The sequence below is a fragment of the Tetrao urogallus genome (assembly GCF_951394365.1).
Source record: "Tetrao urogallus genome assembly, chromosome: 1".
Taxonomy (NCBI): Eukaryota; Metazoa; Chordata; class Aves; order Galliformes; family Phasianidae; genus Tetrao; species Tetrao urogallus.
In genome coordinates, this window is record NC_136813.1 from 133,492,781 (window position 1) to 133,516,028 (window position 23,248).

Below are 23,248 nucleotides of genomic sequence, written 5' to 3' on the forward strand. Positions count from 1 at the left end.
GCTTTGTTACTCGCCACTTAACCCCTCGTGTCCCCACCCGGTTCAGTGTTGTGAAACACATGTCAAATCCAGTACACAGAAATCCTAAATGAAACAAATGGATGGTGCCCGGGGCTACACAACCACCATTCACATCCTATTTTATCATTAGCTGTCCTGAGAATAAAGAAACCAACAGCAATAACAACAACAACAAAAAAAACCCCGCCTGAGAATAATTCTGATCTAAAATGCCATGCCATGTATTTCCCAGCAGATGCTGAAATACGTGCTGTTTCCTTGCCAGCGCACAGCAGCCTCTGCTAGCACAGCAGAGCTGGCTGCTGCCCCTTCCCTTACCAGCTCTGGCTCTGCTCTGGGCACAGAGTTCTGCTGAGAGTATGCTGGGGCAGCTAAGGGGACATTGCTCACTGGGGAGGCACAGCACAAGGACTGCACATGGCCATGGACTGACCAGCCTGAGGGTGCTTCTTGTCTTGTTCCAAATGCCAGCTGACCTGCAGAGCTTCATGAGATGCTGGTGTGGAGACCCTGTGCAGTCCCAAGGGGGAGTCTGGAAGATGAGATCATGTCTTGATGTAATTCCTGCTTTTTCTTTCCAGTGCAGTGCCTTCGATGGTGCCTGTCCACTGAGCTGTCAGGACGATGTAAGTTGCCCAGATTTCCTCTCTGTATCTGCAATGGGAACTATTGATGGTCATGGAGGTCTCTATCTCTCCAGACATCAGGTGCTGCCTGCCATCTCACAAGAGGTTGTATAGCTAGGGTAGGACAGCTTAGATATTCCCTTGACTTAGATGTTCTGCTAGTAGTGACATCAACTGAGACGTCAGCCCTGCCCACAGCAAGGGATTGGAACCAGATGATCTTTAAGGTCCGTTCCAAGCTCTAGGCCGTGCTATGATTCTATCCCAGCTGAGCCCACCAGGGACACCTGGTCTCCAGCCGTCCATCTCTTCTAAGGCAGTCCCACCAGTGTCACCAGCCTGCCAGAGAGAGAGGCTAGCAGTATGACAGTATGTGCTGGACTGTCCCCTTTGCATTTATGCCACTGCTTTGCATGTCTCAGCATATTGAGGACATGATATTGTGCCCAGGAGAGTGGAATCACCACAGTTATCCTCCTGTGTTCATCTAAGGCTATGATTTTTGGAGCCCCATGCCTCCATTTCCTACTTTGCAAAGTAAAAATGATAAAAGCAGCACAGGTACTAAGTGGTGAGGAGAGGGTTATTTAATGAGTGGTTATAAAATATGAATTATGGAGATGGAAAACAGTAGAAGAGGGATACCCTCCAAATATCCTGTCGATGCCTACAGGATGTATCATCTCTTTAAGAGTGGTTCAAACTGTGTTAGCCCTACATACAGCCACAGCACGACAGCATCTCTGCCACAAGCTGAATACCTCAAAATGGGGAAGCAGAGGGAAGTCAGTGCTCCAAAGCCTGTGTTAGCTGTGTGATGGGGCAAGGCATGGCAGTGTTGGGGCTGAGCCCACACACTTCACTTTGTGGAAGCCAGCACAGCTCTGTCTCTGATGTCACTTCTCTTTCATCTCCGCAGGTTCTGAATTGCTTCCTCATTGATAATAATGGCTTTATCCTTGTTTCCAAAAGACCTCCAGAGGTAAGAGTACATAAGAGAAGGAGGGGAGGGTGCATGGTGTGCTCACTGAACACCAGTGAAGCCCAACAAGGGCTACGAGGGTGGCCAGGTTGTGGTGACACTTGGCTGTGTGGTGAAGGGACAACACATCCCAGGTAAGGCAGGAGTTTGTGATGATAAGGAAGGAACCGGTCATGTCATCCTTTTGTTTCCTTTTCTCCTGTGGATGTGACTGGGACAAGCAATACGTCTATGATAGAAGAAAATATGTCTTAGCAGCTATAGTTCTTTGCATGTGTTGGCAAAACAGTAGTAGGGGAGAATGAATGGCAGACTGTATTTCAGTTTCTCACAAAGCCTGTAGCAGAGTATCTCATAAGAGGCTGTTCAAGAAGTTATAGTTTGAAAGTGGAGCACGAGGTAGTGTCATTCATCTCAAAGCAGCTGGGACAGAAAAGAAAAAGGAGTAATAAAACAGGATTTTGGTAATAAAAATTTGTGTGTCCCTTATTTTCCATCTGGACTCATCTTGGTTACCACGCTCGTAATAGGCTGGCAAAAGAAAAAAGTGAGATTGTGAATCCAGCAGACAATTACACAATAATTTCAAAGAAGCCAAAATGAGGGCTGCTGGGACTCACAAAGCAAAGTGAATCTGCACCACTGTATCACCAGGGGGTGATACAGACAGATATAAAGATATAAAGAGGGCACACTGCAAAGAAAAACCAGCCTCTTTTCTGTCAGGACAGTGACCTACCTGGCACAGTGACTATTTCAGTAAAGGTCCCTGTTCAACAACTTGTTTTGCCAAAAATAAAACAAAGAAAACTTGAAAAATAAAGAAAATACTGCTTGTTCCAGTTACTGTGCTTGTTTCCCAGCATAACCATGAGCATCCACACTCTTAAACCCCAAAGAGAATTCAAGGCAGCAGCACCATTAAATCAGTATCTGTGCTTCGTAGCCTTGCTAGCTGAATGATGCTCACTTGGTGCTCTGCAGCCCCTCTTGTCCCATCCCACACCCTGCCCCGTGGAGATCCTTTGGGCCCCTGTAACCACTGCCTGAAGCTTATCAACAGCCAGATCACAGAAAAAAAAAGGTACCAGAGGTGATATTTTGTGCTGTGAACCTCTGAAATCGCCAGGACATGTGGAAACCCAGAGCCGGGAAGAAGGACAAACATGGCAGAGGGATTCTTAGGGGAGCCCCATCTGTGGTCCTGCAGCGGCCCTCTGCCCTTGTCACAGCAAGGAGTGAGAAAAGCTATTTCATGCTCAGACACCTTCGACATCAGGGATGATTAAAATCCAAGTGCTCAAAGGGGAGTTGATGTTACATACTTACTTGTATAGTGAAACATCTTTTAAAGCTTGTTGGGAAGACTGTATCTTCCCATAACCATGTAGATGATTACCATATGATCTTAGGTACATTTATTTACGGAATCTATTTAAGATTTGCTTGTTTGTTTTTGGAAATGCCCAACTCGAAAAAAATGGAGTCATCTGTCATCTGCTAGTGCTTTCTAAATAACTAGGGGCCTATCAAAGAAAAGTAAGAGGAAAAGTAAGATGTCCCCCCAGACTGCAGGGATGGCTCCATCGTAGATGGGAGCTACTTGTTATGTCAAACTCCATGAGTCAGGAAGAGACAAAGGACAGCACATTTCTTCAGTATTATTATGAGTATTTTATTTTCTTGCATGCAAACAAAGCAGTGAGCTTGGCAGATTCTGAGCAATTTTTGAATGGATTTGTCATGATTTAGTAATCAAGAAAGCCAGAATTGTTGTTTATGTGAAATCTCCAGAGCAGCAGTTCTCAGGTCTGGGGTTGAGATATTTGAGGTCGTTGACATCAAAACATAAATGGGACCAGAAAACCACAAAGTCCACATTTAATCCAGGCATGCCAGTGGGATCTGGGGACTGTTAACCGGGCTGGTGGTAGGGGAAGTCCTCACCAGATGAAGGTCAAAGCTCAGCACTGCCTTCTTACAGGCATGTGTGGTGTGTAGTGCACCTCCAGACAGGCTAGGTTAGCTGGAGCAGGAAAGAAATTTTACTCGAGACATGGAAATTTTACTCTTGATAGCTTATGCCATTTTTTCCCCTTTCTTGTGCTTGCAGATTGGAAAATTCCTTGGTGCAGTGGATGGCTCAGTAATGACCCAGCTACTGAACATGGGCATGTTCAGACGGTAAGCGGGGGTCCCTGCTTCATGCTTATCCTTGCTCAGCTGATGTGTGGGGCAGAGCACGTTAGGCTCAGCAAGCAGTCCTACTCAGCAGTGCAGGATGCCTGAATAGGCATCTGTGGCTCTTTGCTACCAGAGCAACTTCAGCTGCCCACATCCTCCCCTGACAGGCTCAGCCATTGTCACCCCACAGCATGTTTCTCCTCCTCTCTGTTCCTCCTACGGCTTGACGCACTGAGATGTACAACGCCAGTCTTAGTGTTGCCAGAGAACAGCTGCTCTCTGCCTTTTTTTCAGGGCACAGTACTATGGAAATGCACCCTGGCATTTGAGGTGAAAGCACTTCATTTTCTCCCACCACTTGGAAGGCCTTTCCATGAGAGATGGAATGAGGGGTCTCAGAGGCGGCACTGCATTTGTCTGAGAACATTCCTTCCCTTATAAAATCTTTTATAAAATCTCTCTGACCACCTCTCTCCATTCTCCCAGCACATTTCAAAAGAAAACTCAGATATTCAGCGACATGAAAGCAGGAACTAGGGAAACTTACAGAATACACAATTATAATTCTCCAGCTTCAGATTCTGCTTTACTCATCACCTGTAATTAGGGATGCATTGCCTCCCATACTGACCCAGTTACATTAATCCAAGTCCCATATTTCTCCTTTTTCAAAGTCCAGCACTGACCTAACAGCAAAGACATATTTAAGCAGGCCACTGCTTTAATTCGTCCACACAGAAACTTTTTTGTAGAATGGGACCCAGGTAGGATAAAGTAGCATAGGCTGCCATGAGTGGCTCATAGTCGGTTGGGTTGCTTGCTCTTCACTGCCTGCTTATTTTGTTTTAATTGCAGGGTGACAATGTATGACTACCAAGCAATGTGCAAGGTGCCCTACCACCACCACAGTGGTGCCCGGCCGCTGCTCAGTGTACGTATCCCACTGCACACAGGGATTGTCTGTGAAGGCTTTTTCCTTGGGCATCTCCAACAAAGTGGTGTAGCACATGTAGTGTTGCACATTGCCCGGAAGAACTTAAGGGCCATTTACTTCCAAGTGCTGGGAAGATCTAGACTCATCTGAGACAAGTTTCTGAGGCAGTAATGGCCACTGACAGTGGTTTCTAATTTGACTATTGGCATGTAGGATCCTACTGACAACTGGAAGAAACAGGGACGGGGCAGGAACCAGACTATACCAGCTTGCAGCTGAAATGAACAGAAATGCTTTCACAGGACGTGTTTTCATTCAGCAGTCCCAAAGGGAGAGTTGCCCTGACAGTGAACAGAGCATCAGAGAGGCGAAGTTGTCAGCCTTTCAGGTGAAGCGTGAGTGGGCTGGGAGTAACAGAAAGAAGGGTCAAAGCTGCTGAGAAGAGCTGACAGCCCAGAGAATAAACTATCAGAGGTTGCAACCTCTCTTTAATCTGATACAACAGATAACATAATTCCTCTCTACCTTTCTAGCAGCCTTGACCAGGCAGAACTAAGTCGTTAATCAATACTCAATCCAATTCAAATTAGCTAAAGTAACCCTAAACAGAGATGTATTTATTATTGATATGATGATTTGACTGCTGAAAGTGTGGTGTGCTGGAAGTACATCTAATGGCATAACATTGTCATTTTTTTTTTTTCTAGTAAAATAATTTTCAACAAAGTATTCATTTTAATAGCTATACTGAAACTGGATAGATAAAATATTGTGATTGTACTGAAAATATTTGCTTGATCGAGAATTGAAAAAAATGTCAAAATACATCAGCTGCCAAAAGTAGGTGAATTGAGAAGAGAACAAAAGAATCAACCTCCAAATTCCATCTCTCCTTTTGTCCCTGTAGCAAAATCCTCAGAAAGGAAGAAAGAAAAGTCCATTTATAGATATATATATAGTTCGAAGGAAAAAAATCAGTCAAATCTCCAATCATTTTCCTACTTGCTGACATATCTTGCTTGAAGATAAGCAGTAATTAAACATTCTCTCGTGTCCAATGACTGCTGCATGTTTTGGGTTCCAGGACATGAGTGTAAGTTGGAGAGGGAGAAATGAAGCTTAAACATGGTTACTTACCCCGAAGTGAAGAACCAGCAGGATCCTCTGCAGAATAATTGGCCCTGGGATGATGCTGGATTTTCAGTTCATAGCAGAACAGATGGAAGACAGTACAAGTCATGCCATCTTGAGGAAAGGCTGCATGAAATCACAGTTAAACTTAATCAATAGCAGATAACACCAACTCCTGGACAATGCTGTAGCTTGTCCCAGAAACACCACTTGCAATTGGAATATAAAAGCTTCCTAGAATGGTGGTGCCCCATTTAGCTATATTTCTCTCCTGCTCTGAGTTTCAAGGTCATCCATACTGGAGAGAAATCATCAAGCAATTACATCTTCAAAGTCCTTCACACATCTGTGATAAACTCCCTGACCCTGACTGGGAGGGGTGAGAAGATATTATTAGCAGCAAGGCAGTTGCTGCTTCTGATGTATTTGAGTGTTTTCCAGTGATGCCCAGACCTTGAATTTCCAACCTTCAGGAGCTCTGAGCAATGGAGGGAATTGATCTGAAACATGGGGTCCTGCATAACAACTGTATACTCTCTGACCAGGTCCTTATAGTGTGTCTCATTTCTTCTTTTGTTCTCTAGCCAATTTATGCCTTTCTAGCTGCACTGAAATGGCTGATAAGTGATTTCCTCATGTGAGTACAAAAAGATGCGGGTATTTGGGAGGCTCAGACTAGGCGGGGTGAGAGCTGAGAGGACTGTGAGAGGAGGCTATGCACAGGACATCGCTGTCAGCCTTTTTGTGACATTCAGCCTGGTGCATTGCTCCCGGGAGCCAGAAAGCTATTACTATTCCCATTTCACAGAGGCAGAGGCAGAGGCCCTGAGCAGGTCTGGGATTTACCTGAAGTCACTCAGTACAAAGCGGCAAAGTCAGAAATAGGACTTGGGTCTCTGGAGGCCCTGCAGGTCCTTGATGCTAAGTCCTCCTCCCTGTCTCACTCTCCTATGATAAGTGATTCCCCCACGGGCTGAGGGAGGCCAGAAGGAAGCAGGAAGCTCCCGTATGAGTGGCAGGTGAGGGAGAAGAGAGGGGTCTTGTGTCAAGCTCTGGATCAGGCATACTTCACACCACAGAACGAATAAAAATTAAAGCTCAAATCAGGATCAAGCTCAGATTAAGACCAGAGCTGCTCAGCTTTCTGGGCCCAGGCTGAAACAATGATCGTGAACATCCCAACTCTAGAGGCAGCAATGATCCAGGTGCTGGGCCTTGAGCCTGTTGGCACAGCACAGTTCAACATGGCTTGTGGCTAAAGTCTGTGTCACCACAGTGCTGGCTCCCCACAAGCCACCTGTGCCCCTCTGGGGCTGCCACTTTCAGCCCTTCACCAGTAGGTCCCTGAACAGTATATCCTTCAGGGAAAGCCCACTCAGTTATTCCACCGTATAGATCCCACAGTACAGATCTACACACCATAAATAAACAAATAAATAAACCTAACAAACAGACAAACAAAAAATTCAGACTTGCACTGCCAGGAAACTTGCAGTACACTTGTTAGAGGTGATGCACACTGGGCCACAGGGCCATCTCTTGCATCCTTGATGACATCCTTGATGACTGACCCTTACATCCTTCCAGGCTGCTGAAAAAGCATCCCCTGTTCTTGCTCTTTTGACAGCTTCCTGTTGGAGTTTAACATGAGTAGCTTCTGGCACTCTGACAATGTGGCAGACGGTGAGTATGCGGCAGTCCAGCCACCCCATAGCAAGTGAGTGTCACCACTGCTGGTGGCAGCAGGAGCTGTATGGAGAAGCCAAGCCTCATGGAAGAACACACCATCCCATCACATTTCCCTTTGCAGACACTGGAAGCCAGCTTCTAGGTCTCAGCACCACCCTGTTTCCCTCCCACCCCCATCTCAGCCTGCCCAAGCTCAAGGAAAACTCTGTGCAGCTCACAGATTTCTTTCCTCAGTGTTTTTGCAAGGAGAAAGGGAGGCTTTTCCTTCCAAGTACCCCACCCTGCATGCATGTCTATCAGCCAAAAAGTCCTCCAGTTGGAAGGGTTTCCTGTCTTTCATAGTGGTGGCTCACAGGATGGGACACAGTGATGCCGCATCAGCGGGCTCTGCAGAACTAGCAGGAAAGCCTGTAAGATTCAACCAAGAACAAGCTTCTTTGCATCCTTTGATTCAACCATGCTGTGGGATTCTCTGTTGAGTCATCCTGCATGGATCAAACAACGCACTGAGGGCCTTTGCTTTCCCACTGGCTTTAGTAGCTGGTGGCACCTGGCACCACACAGCAGCTGTGTGCAGCAGAGGAAGCAGAGAGGTGTGGGTTAGGGGTCTAGGTTGAAATCAACTGACTTGCCCTGTAGCTACTGTGCTGCCTGCTCAGAGTGTTCTGGAAGCCTCTGTCGTCCCATCCCTGCAGGCAGGGAATGTGAGTGGCCCCAAGGTAGCCCTAAGGGACAGGCAAGATCTACACTCCTGTATGTAGCATACCATCACTGCTTCCTTACAGACTGTCAGCACTAGTGGTGCTTTGGGTGATGGCAGAGGAACATTCCCTGCAAGCTGTGGGACTTTCCTGGTCTTAACAAGGTAACATTCATTTTCAGAGAGCAAATTGCCCTTCTAGTCAGAGAACCAGCCCAGCATCTGGGTGCTGTCAGTCCCACTTACCTCTTCCAAAGGGGATCTGCAGACAAAGCAGTAGAAGTTACAGTTTTCCTCTGCGAGGCACTGATGGATGGTGTTTAACTTGCATGGAGTGTCCCCCTGCAGAAATCAGTGAGAAAGAGTCAGATGAGCAAGTACAAGATTTCTGATAGTGACGTTATGAATAGTAAATGGATGCAACTTTATTTAATTTTTGTTTGAGGATGTCTGAGGGGGAAGGGAGAAGGTTCTTGCTGCTGCACTACTCATCACCATTTCATTTTGTGCTTTCTTCAACTCTCCTATATCATCTCCATGCCTGCTATGTGCAAACTCATCTCCATTGTGCTGCCATCATGTGAACCTGTCTCATGGCTCCATCTTCACTGTTTTTGTGCATGCCACTCTTCCAGCCAAGGCTGTCTTCCATCACTGTAAGTAGAACCAGTGAGTAGCAAAAAAGAGGAGGATGTAGCTAGAAATCCCAGGCTAGAAATGACAATTTTCCCCTTTTTGGACAACAGGGAATTTGCAGAAGGATGTCACGGTGGTGTGGCAGTGCCTGGCTATTTCCCTCCACTCCTTGTTTAGCTGGCTGAGCTGGGAAGGGACACGCCAGCCTGCTCAGCAACTGCAGGCACAAATGAAACCATCACATAATGACTGTAGAACAGATGGGCCCTTAGCTGCTGTGATGTGGTTTGTCCCTCACTATGTCTCCCAGCAGCCCCTGTCTTTTCAGGTGTTACACCAAAATCAATGCCTTCTGTGGGTCCCATAGTCTTCAGATATTAAGAAGCATTTAAGTCTCCTTTTCCACACCCCACGGTTTAGCTCCTTCTGATGAATAACAGCCCAGCCCCAGGGTAATGCAGAATTACATTCAAGCAGTTTAACTGATAAGTATATGCTCTAGCTCATAAATCCACTCCTGCAGGAAAGCTGGAAATCCCTCCAGACAGAGTCCAGACTGTGGCTGTGTTTGTATCTCACTGCTTCCATACCTGGCTCATGTTTGCCGGTTTGCGCTCTGCCCAGCAAGACGTATGTGTGAGACAGAGATAGAGAAATAGAGACAGTTGGAATGTGCCTCATGCGTGAAGAAAAGGAAGAGCAGGGGAGTGTGGCTGATGAAAAACTGAGGGTCCGTGCACGGGAGAGGGAGTGGCAGGGTGAAAGGAAACCACTGGAGCTGGAAGGAATGGGTTGCACATGTTGTTAGGAACAGGCTGAAGATTTTTGCCAGGGATGTTAACATTTTCTTGACTGCCTGCCAAAGCTGGTGAATGCAAAGCGTATGTAGAGAAGGAGACATTTTGTGGGAGAGAAACTGAGTACACGTGAATTCGGGGATACGTACAGAGGAATTAATGTTAGGGGATCTAATAATGCACATCCCTGCTCAGTGTGCACTGATCCTATTTCTGCTTCCCAAATTCTTGTGCTTTCTGGGAGGGCAAGGCTTGCCACTGGAGTATGGGCATGATTGATTCGGACTGCACTCCTTGTGCAAATCTGCTTCCCAGAGATGGTGAAAAGACATTTTTGCTTCCACAGATTTCTCAATGCTCTCAGCATCTCCCTCCCCTCTGTGTCAGTAAGGGCTTCTGCTTTTATGGACAACAGTGCAGATTTGAAGGCCTTTAATTAAGCCAGAGATACTCCCAGCCAAGACACGCAGCCTAAGAAAGAATATTTCCAGAATTCTGGAGCTCAGAAAAGTTCCTTTCTGACTGCAAGATAATGTACTCAGAGGATATTTTACAAGCTCATCAATTAAATTCTGTGTTTTGTATTTGTATCTAAGCAGCAGATTTTGTCTCATTTGTACCAGAGTAAATCCACTGACATGGGCGCAGACATTCGTGACGTATGCTGGTGGCAAAGGGCTCACAATCTGGGCTGCACAGTTCGCAGCAAGGAGCAGGGCCGCCTTTGCTATTCAGAAGGATTGGTTGCCAACTGCCTGACAAAGTCTTTCTGGAAGTGCAGATGGCAGCAATGACAGCCGGGAATTAACTCACGCTTTGCTATAAAGTTTGCAATTTGTTATCAGCTCCTCCAACTGTTTACTAAGCCCTGACCGCCAGGCTCTCAGAGCTGCTGATAGCGTTTTGATGTTCAGTGTGTGCACGCAGAGGCTCAGTCCCAGCGTGCTGCTGATGCTGCACATGCTGCTGGGCCCTCTGAGATTCAGAATACTGCTGCAGCTGCATTGCTTCCAGGCAAATTAAGTGGCAGTAGGCTTAAGCATAATCTCTGTCTCAGGTCTTGTCTTGGTTCAGAAGTCAGAGATTGTAAAGTTGCTTGTTTTCATTTAGCCCGTGCCACAAGGCTGATCTAAGACAGCCTGTGCAGGAGCTTTAAAGTACATCTTAGTGCATGTGATGAGGTTAACCCAGAGCAAGGCAACTGTGGATGCCCATGAAAGGTTGTGGGCAGAAATGTTAGCAACCAGCCCATACTGCCAGGGCTGAATTGCTCTTGCAGGGGCCAGTCCTGCAGTACTTTCCATCACTTACCTCTGGTCTGGTTTGGGAGCTGCATCAGAGCTTGGGTAGATGTGTGCCTCTAAGCAGTGCTGGGCTGGCTGAGGCTCCAGGTATGTTCTTGGTGTGGGTTTAGCTGCCTTTCCTAGTAAGGCCCTGTTCTCCAAACCCACCAACTCCAGCACAACAACCCTGATTATTCATCACTACTTCTATCCTGTATTTTGTAAGCCTGGGTCTGATTCACCCCCTACCTGTGCTCCATCCTTCACACCACTGTTTTTATGTTGCTTTAACTCCATTCACTTCAACGACACTGCACCAACAAGCTGAAGCTAATGGAGAATGAATTGCTTTGCTGGGGATATAGGAAAAATGAGGACCTGGATAAAATCTCTGTTTTGTCAGGACCATGACATGAGCGGCATGATAAATTCTTGCAGGCAGTTGTGCAACACCTGTAGGGCTTGAGGGGTCAGGCCAATTCTCTTTAATGTTTCCATAAATTATGTGGATGCAGGACTTTAAGGTATACTAAGTAAGTTTGCAGACAACTCTAATACGGAGGAGCTGTTGACTCCCTCGAGGGCAGAGAGGACTTGCAGAGAGATCCTGACAAATTAAAGGGCTGGGAAATTACCAACTGTGTGAAGTTTAACGAGATCAAGTACTGGAATCAGCCCCTGGATATATGTACAGAGTGGGGGACAAGAGGTAGGAGAGCTGCCCTGCGAAAAGGAATCTGGGGGTTCTGATTGATGGCAAGTTAAACACAAGTCAGCAGTGTGCCCTGGCAGCCCAAAGGGCCAACCATGTCCTGGGGTGCATCAGGGCCAGTACTGCAGCCAGGCAAGGGAAGGGGCTGTCCCACTCTGCTCTGTGCGTGTGGCCTTGCCTCAAGCTCTGTGTGCAGGTTTCGGTGCCACAACATAAGAAGGACATAAAACTATGAGAGCATCCGGAGGAGGGCTGTGAAGATGGTGAGGGGGGTGCAGGGCAAGGTGTGTGAGGAGCAGCTTGGGGGTTAGGAACACGTTCTTCGCCAGAGGGAGATGGGCATGGAACAGGCTGCCCAGGGAAGCTGTCACAGATGTGGGGTCTTGGCACATACGTTCCCAAAGAGGAGTGTGCCTGTGATAGTCTGGCCACAGGTTACAGAATTAGATATTTTCCAAGCCACTAGTATGGCAAATTAAGTCTGAAGGAAAGGGTTCCTGCTCCATTCTTCCCTCTCTGTTAGTCCTTCAGGGATTTCGCTGGCTAGTTTATGGTCACCTGCTCTGTAGCCGCTCTGTGCTGGAAAGTGCTAGTAGCTTTTGTCATCAAACCACGAATGGAGATATTATCAAGAGTGCTGAATACTGATGCCGAATTCAAGTCCTGTCTGCTTCTGGATCTGTAAAAAAAGAGAAACCCAAACATGCTACTGAGAGGTGTTCCCATAGCCTGGAAGGATTTCGGTGGGAGACGAGAGCTCAGGAGAAGAGCACAAGGTGCAGCTGTGGGGGATCTGTGTCGCAGGGAAGCATTTAAATCTTTGTTGTATGCTCGGAGCCCTTTGTATAACACTGTGTGCCCGGGAACAGGCAGGACACGAGGCCTCGATGAGGACAGCAGGCTGGCAGTCCTGTAGCCTCTCGCCCTGCTATGCGCAGGGCCAGACGGTGTGAGCCGTGGAGCAGCCCTGCACACGCTGGTTTTCCCGCACCACCTAGTGGGAGCCGGGATGGCTGCAGTGCTCAGCTGCTGCTCCTCGGGTAGGCTATGGTCAGAGCGGGACAGGCCTTGATGGAGCCCTAGTTTATAGAATCATTCAGGTTATAAAAGACCGCTAAGATCATCCAGTCCAACCACCAGCCCATCCCCACCGTGCCCACCGCACCTCATATCACAGTGCAGACCTCTCCTTTGTGTTCCTCTGATGTTGCCTGTTCTCTCCCTCCTCCCCACGCAGCCCACAGGCACAAGAAGCACGACACACTGCAGCCCTGCGACACAGAGTACCCCGTGTTCGTGTACGAGCCGACCATCAAGGAAACCAACGGGCTGATCGAGTGCGGGGACTGCCAAAAGTAAGAACTACAGCTGTCCTTCTCGTAGCGGGAATCACAGCGCCCGTGCCCAAGCAGTGCCAGCACTGGAGCCTGGTGGCAGTGGGAATGGTGACAACCTGAGTAGAGCCACTCGCCACCGTGCCCAGCACATGTCCCACACTGTGTGTGCAGCGAGCGCATCCCCAGAGAGGGGAATGGCCCCGCTGGGCAACTTCTTGATAGAGAGAAGAATCAGAGCCATCTGTTAATAAGCAGAGGTGTCAGGAGGAGGAGGGAGAGAGCATTCAAAAAAAAAAAAAAAAAAAGGTCTCTTTCCATTCTGCAAATTTCAGAAAGGAACCCTCTGTTTTTTCACGTTTCTGGCAAATGTTTTCTCCTTAAAATTTTCCTTTTTGCAATGCTTTCAGCTTTCCTTTCCGCTTTTCATTCTCCCTTTTTTCTGTTTTTCTACCAAAAAAAAAAAAAAAAAAGAAAAGGAGGGATTAGGAGAAAAAAAGAAGTGTTAAACCAAAAGAAAGCAAAACACGGGTACACATTTTAATTTCTGTTTTCGTTTTAAGCGAATGAGCAGTCAAAAATAACAGAAAGGCATTGTGAGAAGAGCCATTTTCAGCAGTCACATGGCACCCTCAGCACTCACGTGTAGAAAGGTGAAGAGAGGATGAATTTCCACTGGCCTGGCTTTTCCTAATGTGCTGTTGCACAGACCCACAGAGGCCAAAGAGATCTGACTGGAATCCCTCGTAAAGCAAAGCAAAGCCCTACCTGGTCTGGCTTCAGTCTTGGACTAGTTGCAGGAAAGAATTAAAGGTCAGGAAAACAGCCTGTGCTAGTCAGCACGGCTTGATGAAGAACAGGCTGTGCCACGCATTGCCTGAGCTCAGAGCATAGATTTGCTGACAAAGGTTGTAGGGGGAGTTCTGTAAGGCACAGACCAGCACCTTGCCCCATGGGGATGCAGCATGCCTTGCCTGATGCTCAGCACTGCAGCAGCAAGCCAGGCTCTGCTCTGATCCTGTATGGTTATAGGTGCGGGCTGGGTTCATAGCCCTGGAGCTGGGTGTGCCTCCTGCACCTTTCATGCAGATGTTCAAGGGGAATGAGAGCCCCAGCATGGGCTCTGTGGAGTGTTAGCTGATGACCTGCTCAGACACACAGGCCTTCCCGGTGCCTCTTAGAAATTCCAGATGGTTCCCAGTGCAGGGAGAAGCTGGGCAGTGCTTCGTTCTGGGCACCTCCATTGTGATGGCAGGGTTAAAATCTGCATGTCCGACCTCCTGGAGCAGTCATCACTCAGGAAGGAATGAAACAGCCTCAGCAAGTGGCAGCGTGTGACATTCAGCACCTCTAGAAACAAATATGAAGTTCCCCGAAGGCAAGAAGCAGACAATGGGCAGTGAGCTGTCAGGGAAATTGGTTCTTCAGAGCAGTTGAGTCGATCAGGGCATCCTCACAAACTTGTATGCCCACAGCCCGACCCAGAAGCCTTCTGCCTCAGCCAAGAGGAGGAACAGAAGTGGCACAGACGAGGCATGGGGTGGGAGGTGATGCAAGCTGGTGAGGTGGCACTATGCAGCCACAGGTACACACAGCCTCCTGTGTGCAGAGCCATTTCTGAGCTGCCCAGATACGTGCACGTGTGTGCACACTCATGCACAGTCACACACACACGTGCATGCCCTGCCCACATCAGCCCTCCAGCTCCTGCACAGCCTACACTCCCTTCTGCAGGTCCTCACGTGGGTGTTGTCATGCAAAGACTTGCATCTGGGCTCATCCTTATTTGCATGTGCCCATGCTCACCCCTGGACCTTTCTGCTCATCCCTCAGGGAAGGGAAGGGACAGACAGACTCAAAGCTACAAGAAGATGAAGCACTCACGATGTTACTGGGATTCTTCATGGCTCACTCAAGTAATGTGATGTTCAGAACTCTGCCCCTTGAGGACCACAGAGCACACAGTCCCTCTTGTTGTTTGGGCACAAATACAGATCGGCTAAGTGCCAGCCACCTCCTGATGAAGCTAGGCCTTCCAGCTGTGCTCCTCTGAGCCACGCTGCCCAGTTTCATGCTGCCTCCATGTGCCTGAGGAGTGGCTCTGCTCGGGGTTGGTTTTTGGTCATTTGGGTTTTGCTTCTGATTTTGGCTTTTGCGCCCTGTGGAGGTGTGCTTCTGAGCTGGCTGGGCACTTCTCCATAGCAAGGTGTACTCCTCACTCCTTCCCCGCCTTCTGCTGCTTCCCTTTCCAGAGCTGCTTGCTTTCCTTTGGGTTTCTTTGCACCAGGCAGTGGTGGTGCCATGCAGGGTCTGGCTGCCATTTCTCCATCTCTCTCTTTTCTTCGCAGAATGTTTGTGGCCCAGCAGATTGCCAGCAGCAACCTGCTGCTTCTTGTGACAGATGCTACCTGCGACTGCAGCATCTTCCCACCTGTCCTGCTGGATGCGAAAGAAGTCAAATATATCCTTCTGCTGTGTGCTTTTGGGCTCAGGGCTGGTGAGGGTGGAAAACCTGCTCCCCTGGCAGTTCCCATGGGGAAAAGTGTGGAGTGCACAGCCTGCCTGTGGGATAGCAGGAGGCAGGGAAACGGAACAGTGTGGTGGAGAGAGCAGCGCTGCTGCTGGGCCTCCTGCATACATTTCTGCCATTCCCAGCCATTGGGCATTCCTCGTCTTCTTCTAGCTCCTGGAGGCCTCCCAGCCCACACCCCTGCAACATGCAGCTGGGAGGCTGTTGCCTTTCCCTAACCTACCCTGCTCAGACCAAGGCCATGCAGAAGCACCCATAGGTTTGCACCCCGTTGCTGTGTGCTGCAATTGCGCCTCGTCTCTCTGCCCGTGTCCTTAACAGCCCTGCACACAACGCATCGGTGAAGTGCGACCGCATGCGCTCCCAGAAGCTGAGGCGGCGACCAGACACGTGCCACGCGTTTCACCCCGAGGTATGGCTGTGGGTATACCCCGAGGTGTGACTGAACAACTCCAGCTCCCTCAGCCTCATCATAACACTTGTGCTCCAGACCCCTCACGGCTCCATTGCCCTTCTCTGAGCACACTCCAGGGCCTCAATGTCCTCCTTGCACTGAGGGGCCAGAACTGAACGCAGTTCAGCCGACCCTGTGGGGACATTCTGGTGACACGGGGGATGGCGGTGTGCCCTGGGAGCCAAAGGGCTCTGCCAGGCAGATCTTGCCTTAGGATGGGGATGGGGATGCACTTGAGGTGCAGCCCCACCAGCGCTGAGTGCAGAGGGATGATCGCCTCCCTGCTCCTGCGGGCTGCACTGTTTCTGATACAAGCCAGAATGCCACTGGCTGCCTTGGTTACCTGGGCACATTGCTGGCTCATGTTCAGCTGCTGTCAACCAGCATCATAAAATCACAGAATTGTAGCGGTTGGAAGGGACCTCTAGAGATCATGTAGTCCAATGCCCCTGGCAAAGCAGGCTCCTGTGCAGATTTCCAGCCACTCTGCTCCATGCCTGTAGGATTGCATGGGGTTGCTGTGACCAAAGTGCAGGAGCTGGCACTTGGCATTGCTGAATCTGATACAGTTGACCTCAGCCCAGCGATCCAGACTGTCCAGATCCCTCTGTAGGTCCTTCCTACCCTGATGGTGGGCTTTGTGTATCCCACTGGCTGTGGCTCCCCAGGAGGCTTCCTCATGGGGAGAGAGCATACTGGGGATGGGCTCCCTTTCCTCCCCCAGTGCCAGCAGGGCCTGCTAAATGCCTTCTTTTGATCCTCCAGGAGAACGCCCAGGACTGTGGTGGTGCTTCTGAGCTCTCAGTCTCCCCCATGCTGCTCCTCCTGCCCCCAGCGCTGCTTGTGCGGTGACACTGCTCCCAGTGGGGACGCGGCGAGGGACAAACTGCCGACCCTGTGGGGACATCCTGGTGACACCGGGGATGGCGGTGTGCCCTGGGAGCCACAGGGCTCTGCCAGGCTGATCTTGCCTTAGGAGAGTGGGCATGTGGGAGACCCTGCCTTGTAGGAGAGGCTGGGGTTTTGAGCCAGTACAGGGCCATCGGGGTCCTGAGTAGTGAAGCAACTTCTCCTGGTCTTGCGATGGTCATCAGCCAGGACCCTGGGCTCAGGACATGGCTCTGGCCCTGAATTGCACTGACTGCCTGCAGGCAGACCACAGTAGGCAGCTCGGCTTTGCCAGGCAGCTGCACCTCGCTGAGAACCTGCTCCAAGCACTGCCAGCACAATGCTCAGATGCCTCTCCAGGTGTGGGTGTGCATGCGGGAAGGGGCTGCATGTTGCTCACCAAGGGAAGGCTCCTTCCCTTGGGGCAATGCTGCCCTGAGGCTGCCCGTGGCTGTCTGGGGCCCTGGGCCTGAGCTTGGCCAGCAGGCACAGGCTGCTTCTCACAGAGCTTTATGAACAAGGGGTGGGGAGCATCCATCTTTCATCTCTTTTTGTATGAACTGCTCCATACCATCTCATTAAAAAGAATATATATGGCATATTTTAAATAGATATTTAAGCTTTATCGTGTCGTGTTTGGTGCTCATCGTGGCCCTACAGAAACCCCTCTCCCTGCTGAACCCATGGGGACGGGCACAGGTGGAGGCCATAGGAAGGAGACAGCATGCCCAGATGCCCACAGGTGTGCTCCAGGGAGTGATAGGGTCAGGGGGTGCTGCCCCTCATAGCTCCGGGTCCTTTGGGGGATGTGGTGGCTGGGTTTGCTAAACCAGAGGCAGTAAAGAGGAGAGGATCATTCACTGGGAGTGGATCAATCTCTGGAGGTGGATACGTTTTCCCTCCTGCACATCCAGTGACCTTATCAGAGTCAGGCACAGCCAAGGAAGGTAAAGTGAGCGCAGAGGGAAAAGGGGCTCTGTCGGGATGCAGAGCTCAGGCAGTCCCCAGGGCTCAGAGCTGCTGCCCCCAGCACGGCTGCCCTTGCTGTCAGAAGTGATTAATGGCCCCAGCACCATTCCGCTTGGAGAAGACGTGTGCGCATGCACTTGGCTGATTTCCAGCACATTAATCCACAGCAAACACACCCTCATGAACAGACCTGTACTGGAGGAGGAATTATGTCCAGCTCTCCACTCCTTCAGACACCAGCTGGCAGAAGCAAGGAGAGCTGAGGACAGAGGCTTACCGGCAGCTGTGCAGCACCATACTGACCTGGCTCAACTCACAGCTGAGGATCCTCCAAGGTCCTGTCCACCCCTGTAAGCAAAGTGCAGGCACTGGGCTTTTTAAAATTAAAATTCAAAAGGAGGAAATTCCCTGAGTGCCTCTACCACTTCTGGATGGTGTGGCTGACACCCCAGCTTGAGTCACACTGCTGTGGGCCAACAGGTATAGCCAGGCAGGGCTGATTTCACACACAGAAAAACAGGAAAATCAGCCCAACAGCACATCAGCTACTTGCAGTTCGAGTGAGCTCACTCAGAGACCCAGCTGTCCCGCAGGGGCTCACCTCACAGGGATGATGGGCTTGATCCAACAGAGCCCGGCCTCAGCCAACCACAAGGCCAACCTCCAGAGTTGTGTGCAGGTTCAGCACGGCTGCAGACGAACACAGAAGGTATCTCCCGGTTTGGGTGTAATTTGCCTCTGTTAGGGAAACACATCAGTGCTCTGGGAACCCAGCCAGGCATATGATTTTCTCATCTCATTTGCAACTGGAGCAGCTCAGCTTTTATGCCAGCTGCTAAGAGCCTCCGTGCCCAGTTGCTCTGTGCCAGAGCTGAAGCTGCTAAAAAAAAATGAGATCAACTTCAAATGTTGCTGCAAACATCTCTGAGCTCAGAGGCAGCAGCAGCTCCGGTGTTCCACTACAAGTGTTAACAGAGGAAAGAGCAGTGAAGTGAAGCTCTCCGAGGTGGCTCTGGAGTGCCAGAACTGAGCTGAGCAGGCGCAGCCCTGCAGGTGCACGCAGGATAGCCTGATAAGCTCACAGACTCCAGGCCTCCTTCCTGGGGGAGAACAAGGTCCTCAGGTGATGCTGGACAAAGGATTCCTTCGTGTGCTCTTTCTGTGCTGCCATGGTGCTCGATGATGACCATGGTGACACACTCAATGTTGCCACAGGGCTGCTATGCTTCCTCCATATATAGCAGTTTGCACCTTGGGATCTTCTCCAAGGAGCTGCTTTTTTAAGGGACTGTCTGAAAGCATATCAGCTGGTGCTCAGCATTTCTGGAAATCAGCCTTGAGAAGTGAGGCTGGAGCACTCGAAGCAAACATAGAAGTGCCGACCAGCAGGAGAGTTTGGCTCAGTGCTTGATGGCACACAGCAGGCGAGAGAAAAAAAAGAGAGGGAACTCGGCTTTGCTAATAGCTTCAACCGAAACAAACTCAGCTCCTTCGTACTAATCACACACCAGATTTATTTCCAGCTGCTTTTAAAAAGTTAGGCAGCGGCCCTAGAGGTTCACCTTGATTGCAGCACTTCAATCTGTACCCATGACCTTGGTGACGTTGGCAAAGAACGAAGAGATTTTAGAGGGAGGACCAAGCACAGCCCCAGCCACGTGCAGAGGCAGCAGGGTGCAAAGCTTCAGAGCGCTCAGGCAGCTTTTAAGTATCATTCCAGTATCTGAAAACACAATAAACCCAACTCACATTTGCATGCGGTAGCTCTTTTTAGTGTAACTTGTGTAATCTAATGCTGGAGTTCTCTGTGCTCCCTGCATTTGCTTTGCATTTGAAAAAAGAAAAAAAAAATCCATTCTGAGCCATCTAGCTGACATGGGTTATTATTTACTGGCGCTGGCTCTCTTACAAGGCTGTATCTGAAGAATGGGAACTGATAAACAGCACAGCTGTAGGTGCCCAGACTGAGTCTGAACCAACACGGGAGGAGGAGGTGCATCTCACTGAGGCGGCTCACAGATGTTTGCTGACAGCTGCGCAGCAGAGATGAAGGAGCAGCAGGCTCTGCTCCAGGCATGGAGCTGCTCTGGTCGGCCGCAGCCCTGTTCTCTCCCCAGCTTAATGCGACTCCATCCCACCCCACCAGCCCATGTCTGCTTAGCAGGAGGAGACACCCATCCCCTCCGTGGGTAAGAGCTAGGAAGCGTTTCTTCCACACCAGTAATTCCAATCCAGCCTTCCTAGAGAGCCCTTCCAAGCTGAAAAACCCACACCAGCCAAGGACTCCAGCACCCATCCTCTTCCTGCCCAGCTCCCCTTCTTCTGACTCCCCGTCCTTCCCACCCCTTTTCCTTCCCACAAGCTCTCACCACCTTCAACCTCTCACTGCTGCCCCAAACCACCAACCCCGCTCCCTCCACCCAGTTCGGTTCTTGGCCAGTTTGTTCCAGTCCCTTGTCTGCCAGTTCAAGGGGCACAGAGTGATAGAGGGGGGCTGGGAAGAAAGCCACCGCGATTCTGGAGTGTCACACCCAGCCCAGAAGGACCCAAGCCAGACAGACAACATTCCATTTGGTTCTTTTATTAGCAGAAGTTAAGAATACAGCAAGTAGTAAGATCCCATCTTATATGGAACCATCACCAGAGTCCCCAACCATCAAAACCCTAGAATGTGCTTCATTGCTTTCAACAGTAAGCAATTTGTAAAAAGAAATATACTGAACAAGGCCACTATTTAATGGGGAAGGAAAGAAGCTGTAGGTCCTAACTATTCTATGGCAATAACCTGCACACAGAGCAAGCAAGCCTCTGACTGCTGAGAGTAAGGCATTCAGGTGCCAACCTGGGAAGAGTTCTCAGCAAGAGCTACAGAAAAGTGCACAGCTAGGTTGCTTTTATCGGAACACACAAACTTCTTGAAGGGAGAGACTGACCGGGTAAGAATAGCAGGTGAGTACTGTGTTTCTGTAGTAGTTCTGTGCTGTGTAGGACCAGGTTACAATCACCCTTCAAGGAGCGAACGTGGGATGATGCAGGATGGAGACTGCCACTCCTGCTGGTTCTGGTACAGAGGCATCCCAAAGCACCCTTCAGATAAGTCTGATGCTGATATGTTCTATTCTTTCCTCAGCCACCAGCCTACTTCCTGCTAGGCACCTCTTTGTCGGGGTGCCGGTGCTGCGAGCCCGTACACCCACTTAATACTGCTTTGTTTCATTTCACTACCACACAGCCCCACGATAAGCTTCCTTTGGGCCCACTGGCATCCAGCATAGTGACCCTACTGAGAACACGTCCCCCTAGGCTCACAGAGGGCTGCAGCAGCACCTCCTCCTGCAGCTGGCCCTGCACTCGGGGCTTTACAAAGACTCCAGCCCAGTGGTGAAGCCCCACTACCCAGCCAACTTTAGGAAGGCTCTCTGCTTCCATCTGACTCCAGCAGACAAAGCAACTTCCCAAAACACACTTGGTGACACTCGGCATGCTGGGACATCTTCACAATCCACATTTTTTTTTCCCTTGAAGGATGAAAATTAAAACTTGCAGAAGCCAAAAAACCAAAAAAAAAACCCAACAAGCCAAGAAAACTACAAAACCAACCTTCTACCTTCCTTCTTTGTGAACTACAGCATTTTATGAGCTGTTGAACTCATCTGTTGGAGGTAATTGCTCTGAATTTCCAACTAAACACTCCAAGCAGTGCTTGTGCCATAACAAACAAAGCGTTCAGGTTTCATCTTACAACTCCAAAGATTCTCCTCCAGTCTGGCTTCTGCCTGGGCTCCAGAGATCAAGCTACATCAATTAAGCAAGAGAAGAGTACATGCCTCCCTCTATATAGGAGCTGTGTCTGCTCCACAGCAATTCAGCTGAACTCTTAGTTTCAGGTTTAAGAAATACCAGCAGTCCCATTACTAAAGCACAGATGGGAAGCAGACCTAAGGAAAAAGAAAAAATACAAAATAAAATGGAGCTGCAGTGGGTCAAGTGTGGATTTTTTCCTCCTAAAAAGAAAAACCTGCAACCCCCCTTGGCGTATGGAGCCTGACACATGAGAAGGTAACATGCTGGAGGCCTGCAGTAACTGTTAACTCCAAGCCCTGGAGCACACAACTTCCTCTTTCCAGTCTACCCTAACCCCACCTCTGTTTCCCCTCACATGCTCAACTACCTTTTGACAAGTGCACGACCACCATGCACTCACACTCAGACAAAACAGCGCAGGCCCTCAACTGGCAACTCAGCAGGGGCCCCTGTGTATAGGCAGGCACTGATGGGGTCAGACTTTCCGCCAGTTCACGTGCAGTGATGCCACCTGGCTCCAATTCAGATGCTGAGAACCAAACAGCTCGCTGTGAGATCCAAAGCCACGCAGGCCAGGCAGGCTTGGAAGGCAGCTGTCCCATGCACTTGGGCATGATGCAGGCTTATCTTTCGAGCTACGCGACTGGAACTTGCTAACACTGTGAGCTGGATGTCAGCTTGATGACTGCAGCCTATCTGTGCACATGTACTGAACCCGCCCCAAGCCCTGGCCAGGACCCTGCATTGCCCAGGGCATGCTGACCATCAGGAAAACCTGCACGGCCAACATGATTCACTCCTGGGAATTTTACCTGGTCCTTCTGCAATCATTTATTTTTGTGCAAAATTGAAACAGTGTGTGGTACTTGCATGTTGCATTCTTTACAAAACCCTTTCCCCCCCTCCCCACCCGTTGTTTAAAACATTTATATAAATTTTATTTAAACAGAAAGTTAGAAATCTTATTTACAATTTGTTTTTCTCCCAAAAGAGCGTCTAAAATCGACTCCCAACCCCTCCAAGAGGATATAAATTTAACCTCGATTTTTTTTTTTATTTTTTTCTTAAAAAAAGGAAACTGCTAAGCTAGCCCTCCCCACTTCTACAAATAAATATGGCATTGAACAGAAGCCGATTTGGAAAGGGTCCTCTGTAGCTCAATCTGTAGATCCCAAGAATAAATTAGGGTTTCGGAATTTCCTGGTCTTCAAATTGATTCATTCCATTGCTTGAGGTATAGAATTTATCTCGGTTAGTCAGAATCCCCGTGAAGCTCCACGCTCCATCAGCTGAAACTTGGATTCTTCTTAGGTATTCATTTTGCTAGCCTGTAGGCTTCAGCCACCCCTGCTGCACTGTGTTGCTTACGATCTCAGACTGAAGCCTGGTCTTACTGCATCCCCTCCTCTTCTGTGCAGCCTCCTCCTACTGTGAAGCGGAACTCCTGGAGGTTGGAAACCCCATGGAAATGCACAAAAGCACCAGCCACTACAAAGACGTGGAACAGCTGATGGGAGTGGAACTGTGAAGACAAAACGTTTGCATTCAGCTGGGTACTTCCAGGGCCACCCCGT

At 49.4% G+C, this 23,248-nt stretch overlaps 2 protein-coding genes and 1 pseudogene across 3 annotated transcripts in view; 1 reads left to right on the forward strand and 2 right to left on the reverse strand.

The window, feature by feature from the left end:
- The window catches only part of CACNA2D4 (calcium voltage-gated channel auxiliary subunit alpha2delta 4), a gene marked incomplete at both ends in the record, with an annotated part of 113,856 nt that extends 96,991 nt beyond the window's left edge, over positions 1–16,865 (forward strand). Inside the window, 11 exons of the mRNA XM_079550891.1 lie at positions 603–647; positions 1,567–1,629; positions 3,743–3,813; positions 4,669–4,744; positions 6,463–6,515; positions 7,506–7,561; positions 8,903–8,923; positions 12,933–13,050; positions 15,378–15,503; positions 15,881–15,971; positions 16,779–16,865. Of these exons, the coding sequence (XP_079407017.1) occupies positions 603–647; positions 1,567–1,629; positions 3,743–3,813; positions 4,669–4,744; positions 6,463–6,515; positions 7,506–7,561; positions 8,903–8,923; positions 12,933–13,050; positions 15,378–15,503; positions 15,881–15,971; positions 16,779–16,865 (807 nt within the window). The remainder of the gene's footprint in view (positions 1–602; positions 648–1,566; positions 1,630–3,742; positions 3,814–4,668; positions 4,745–6,462; positions 6,516–7,505; positions 7,562–8,902; positions 8,924–12,932; positions 13,051–15,377; positions 15,504–15,880; positions 15,972–16,778) is intronic.
- Positions 9,402–10,314, reverse strand: LOC306958272 (annotated as a pseudogene). Its single transcript has one exon. The product of its transcript is annotated as an uncharacterized misc_RNA (transcript).
- Positions 16,866–23,064: 6,199 nt separating the features above from the next.
- Positions 23,065–23,248, reverse strand: part of ADIPOR2 (adiponectin receptor 2) — a gene marked incomplete at its 3' end in the record, with an annotated part of 39,974 nt that continues 39,790 nt past the window's right edge. The window contains exon 8 of the mRNA XM_079538223.1: positions 23,065–23,196. Within this exon, the coding sequence (XP_079394349.1) occupies positions 23,065–23,196 (132 nt within the window). The remainder of the gene's footprint in view (positions 23,197–23,248) is intronic.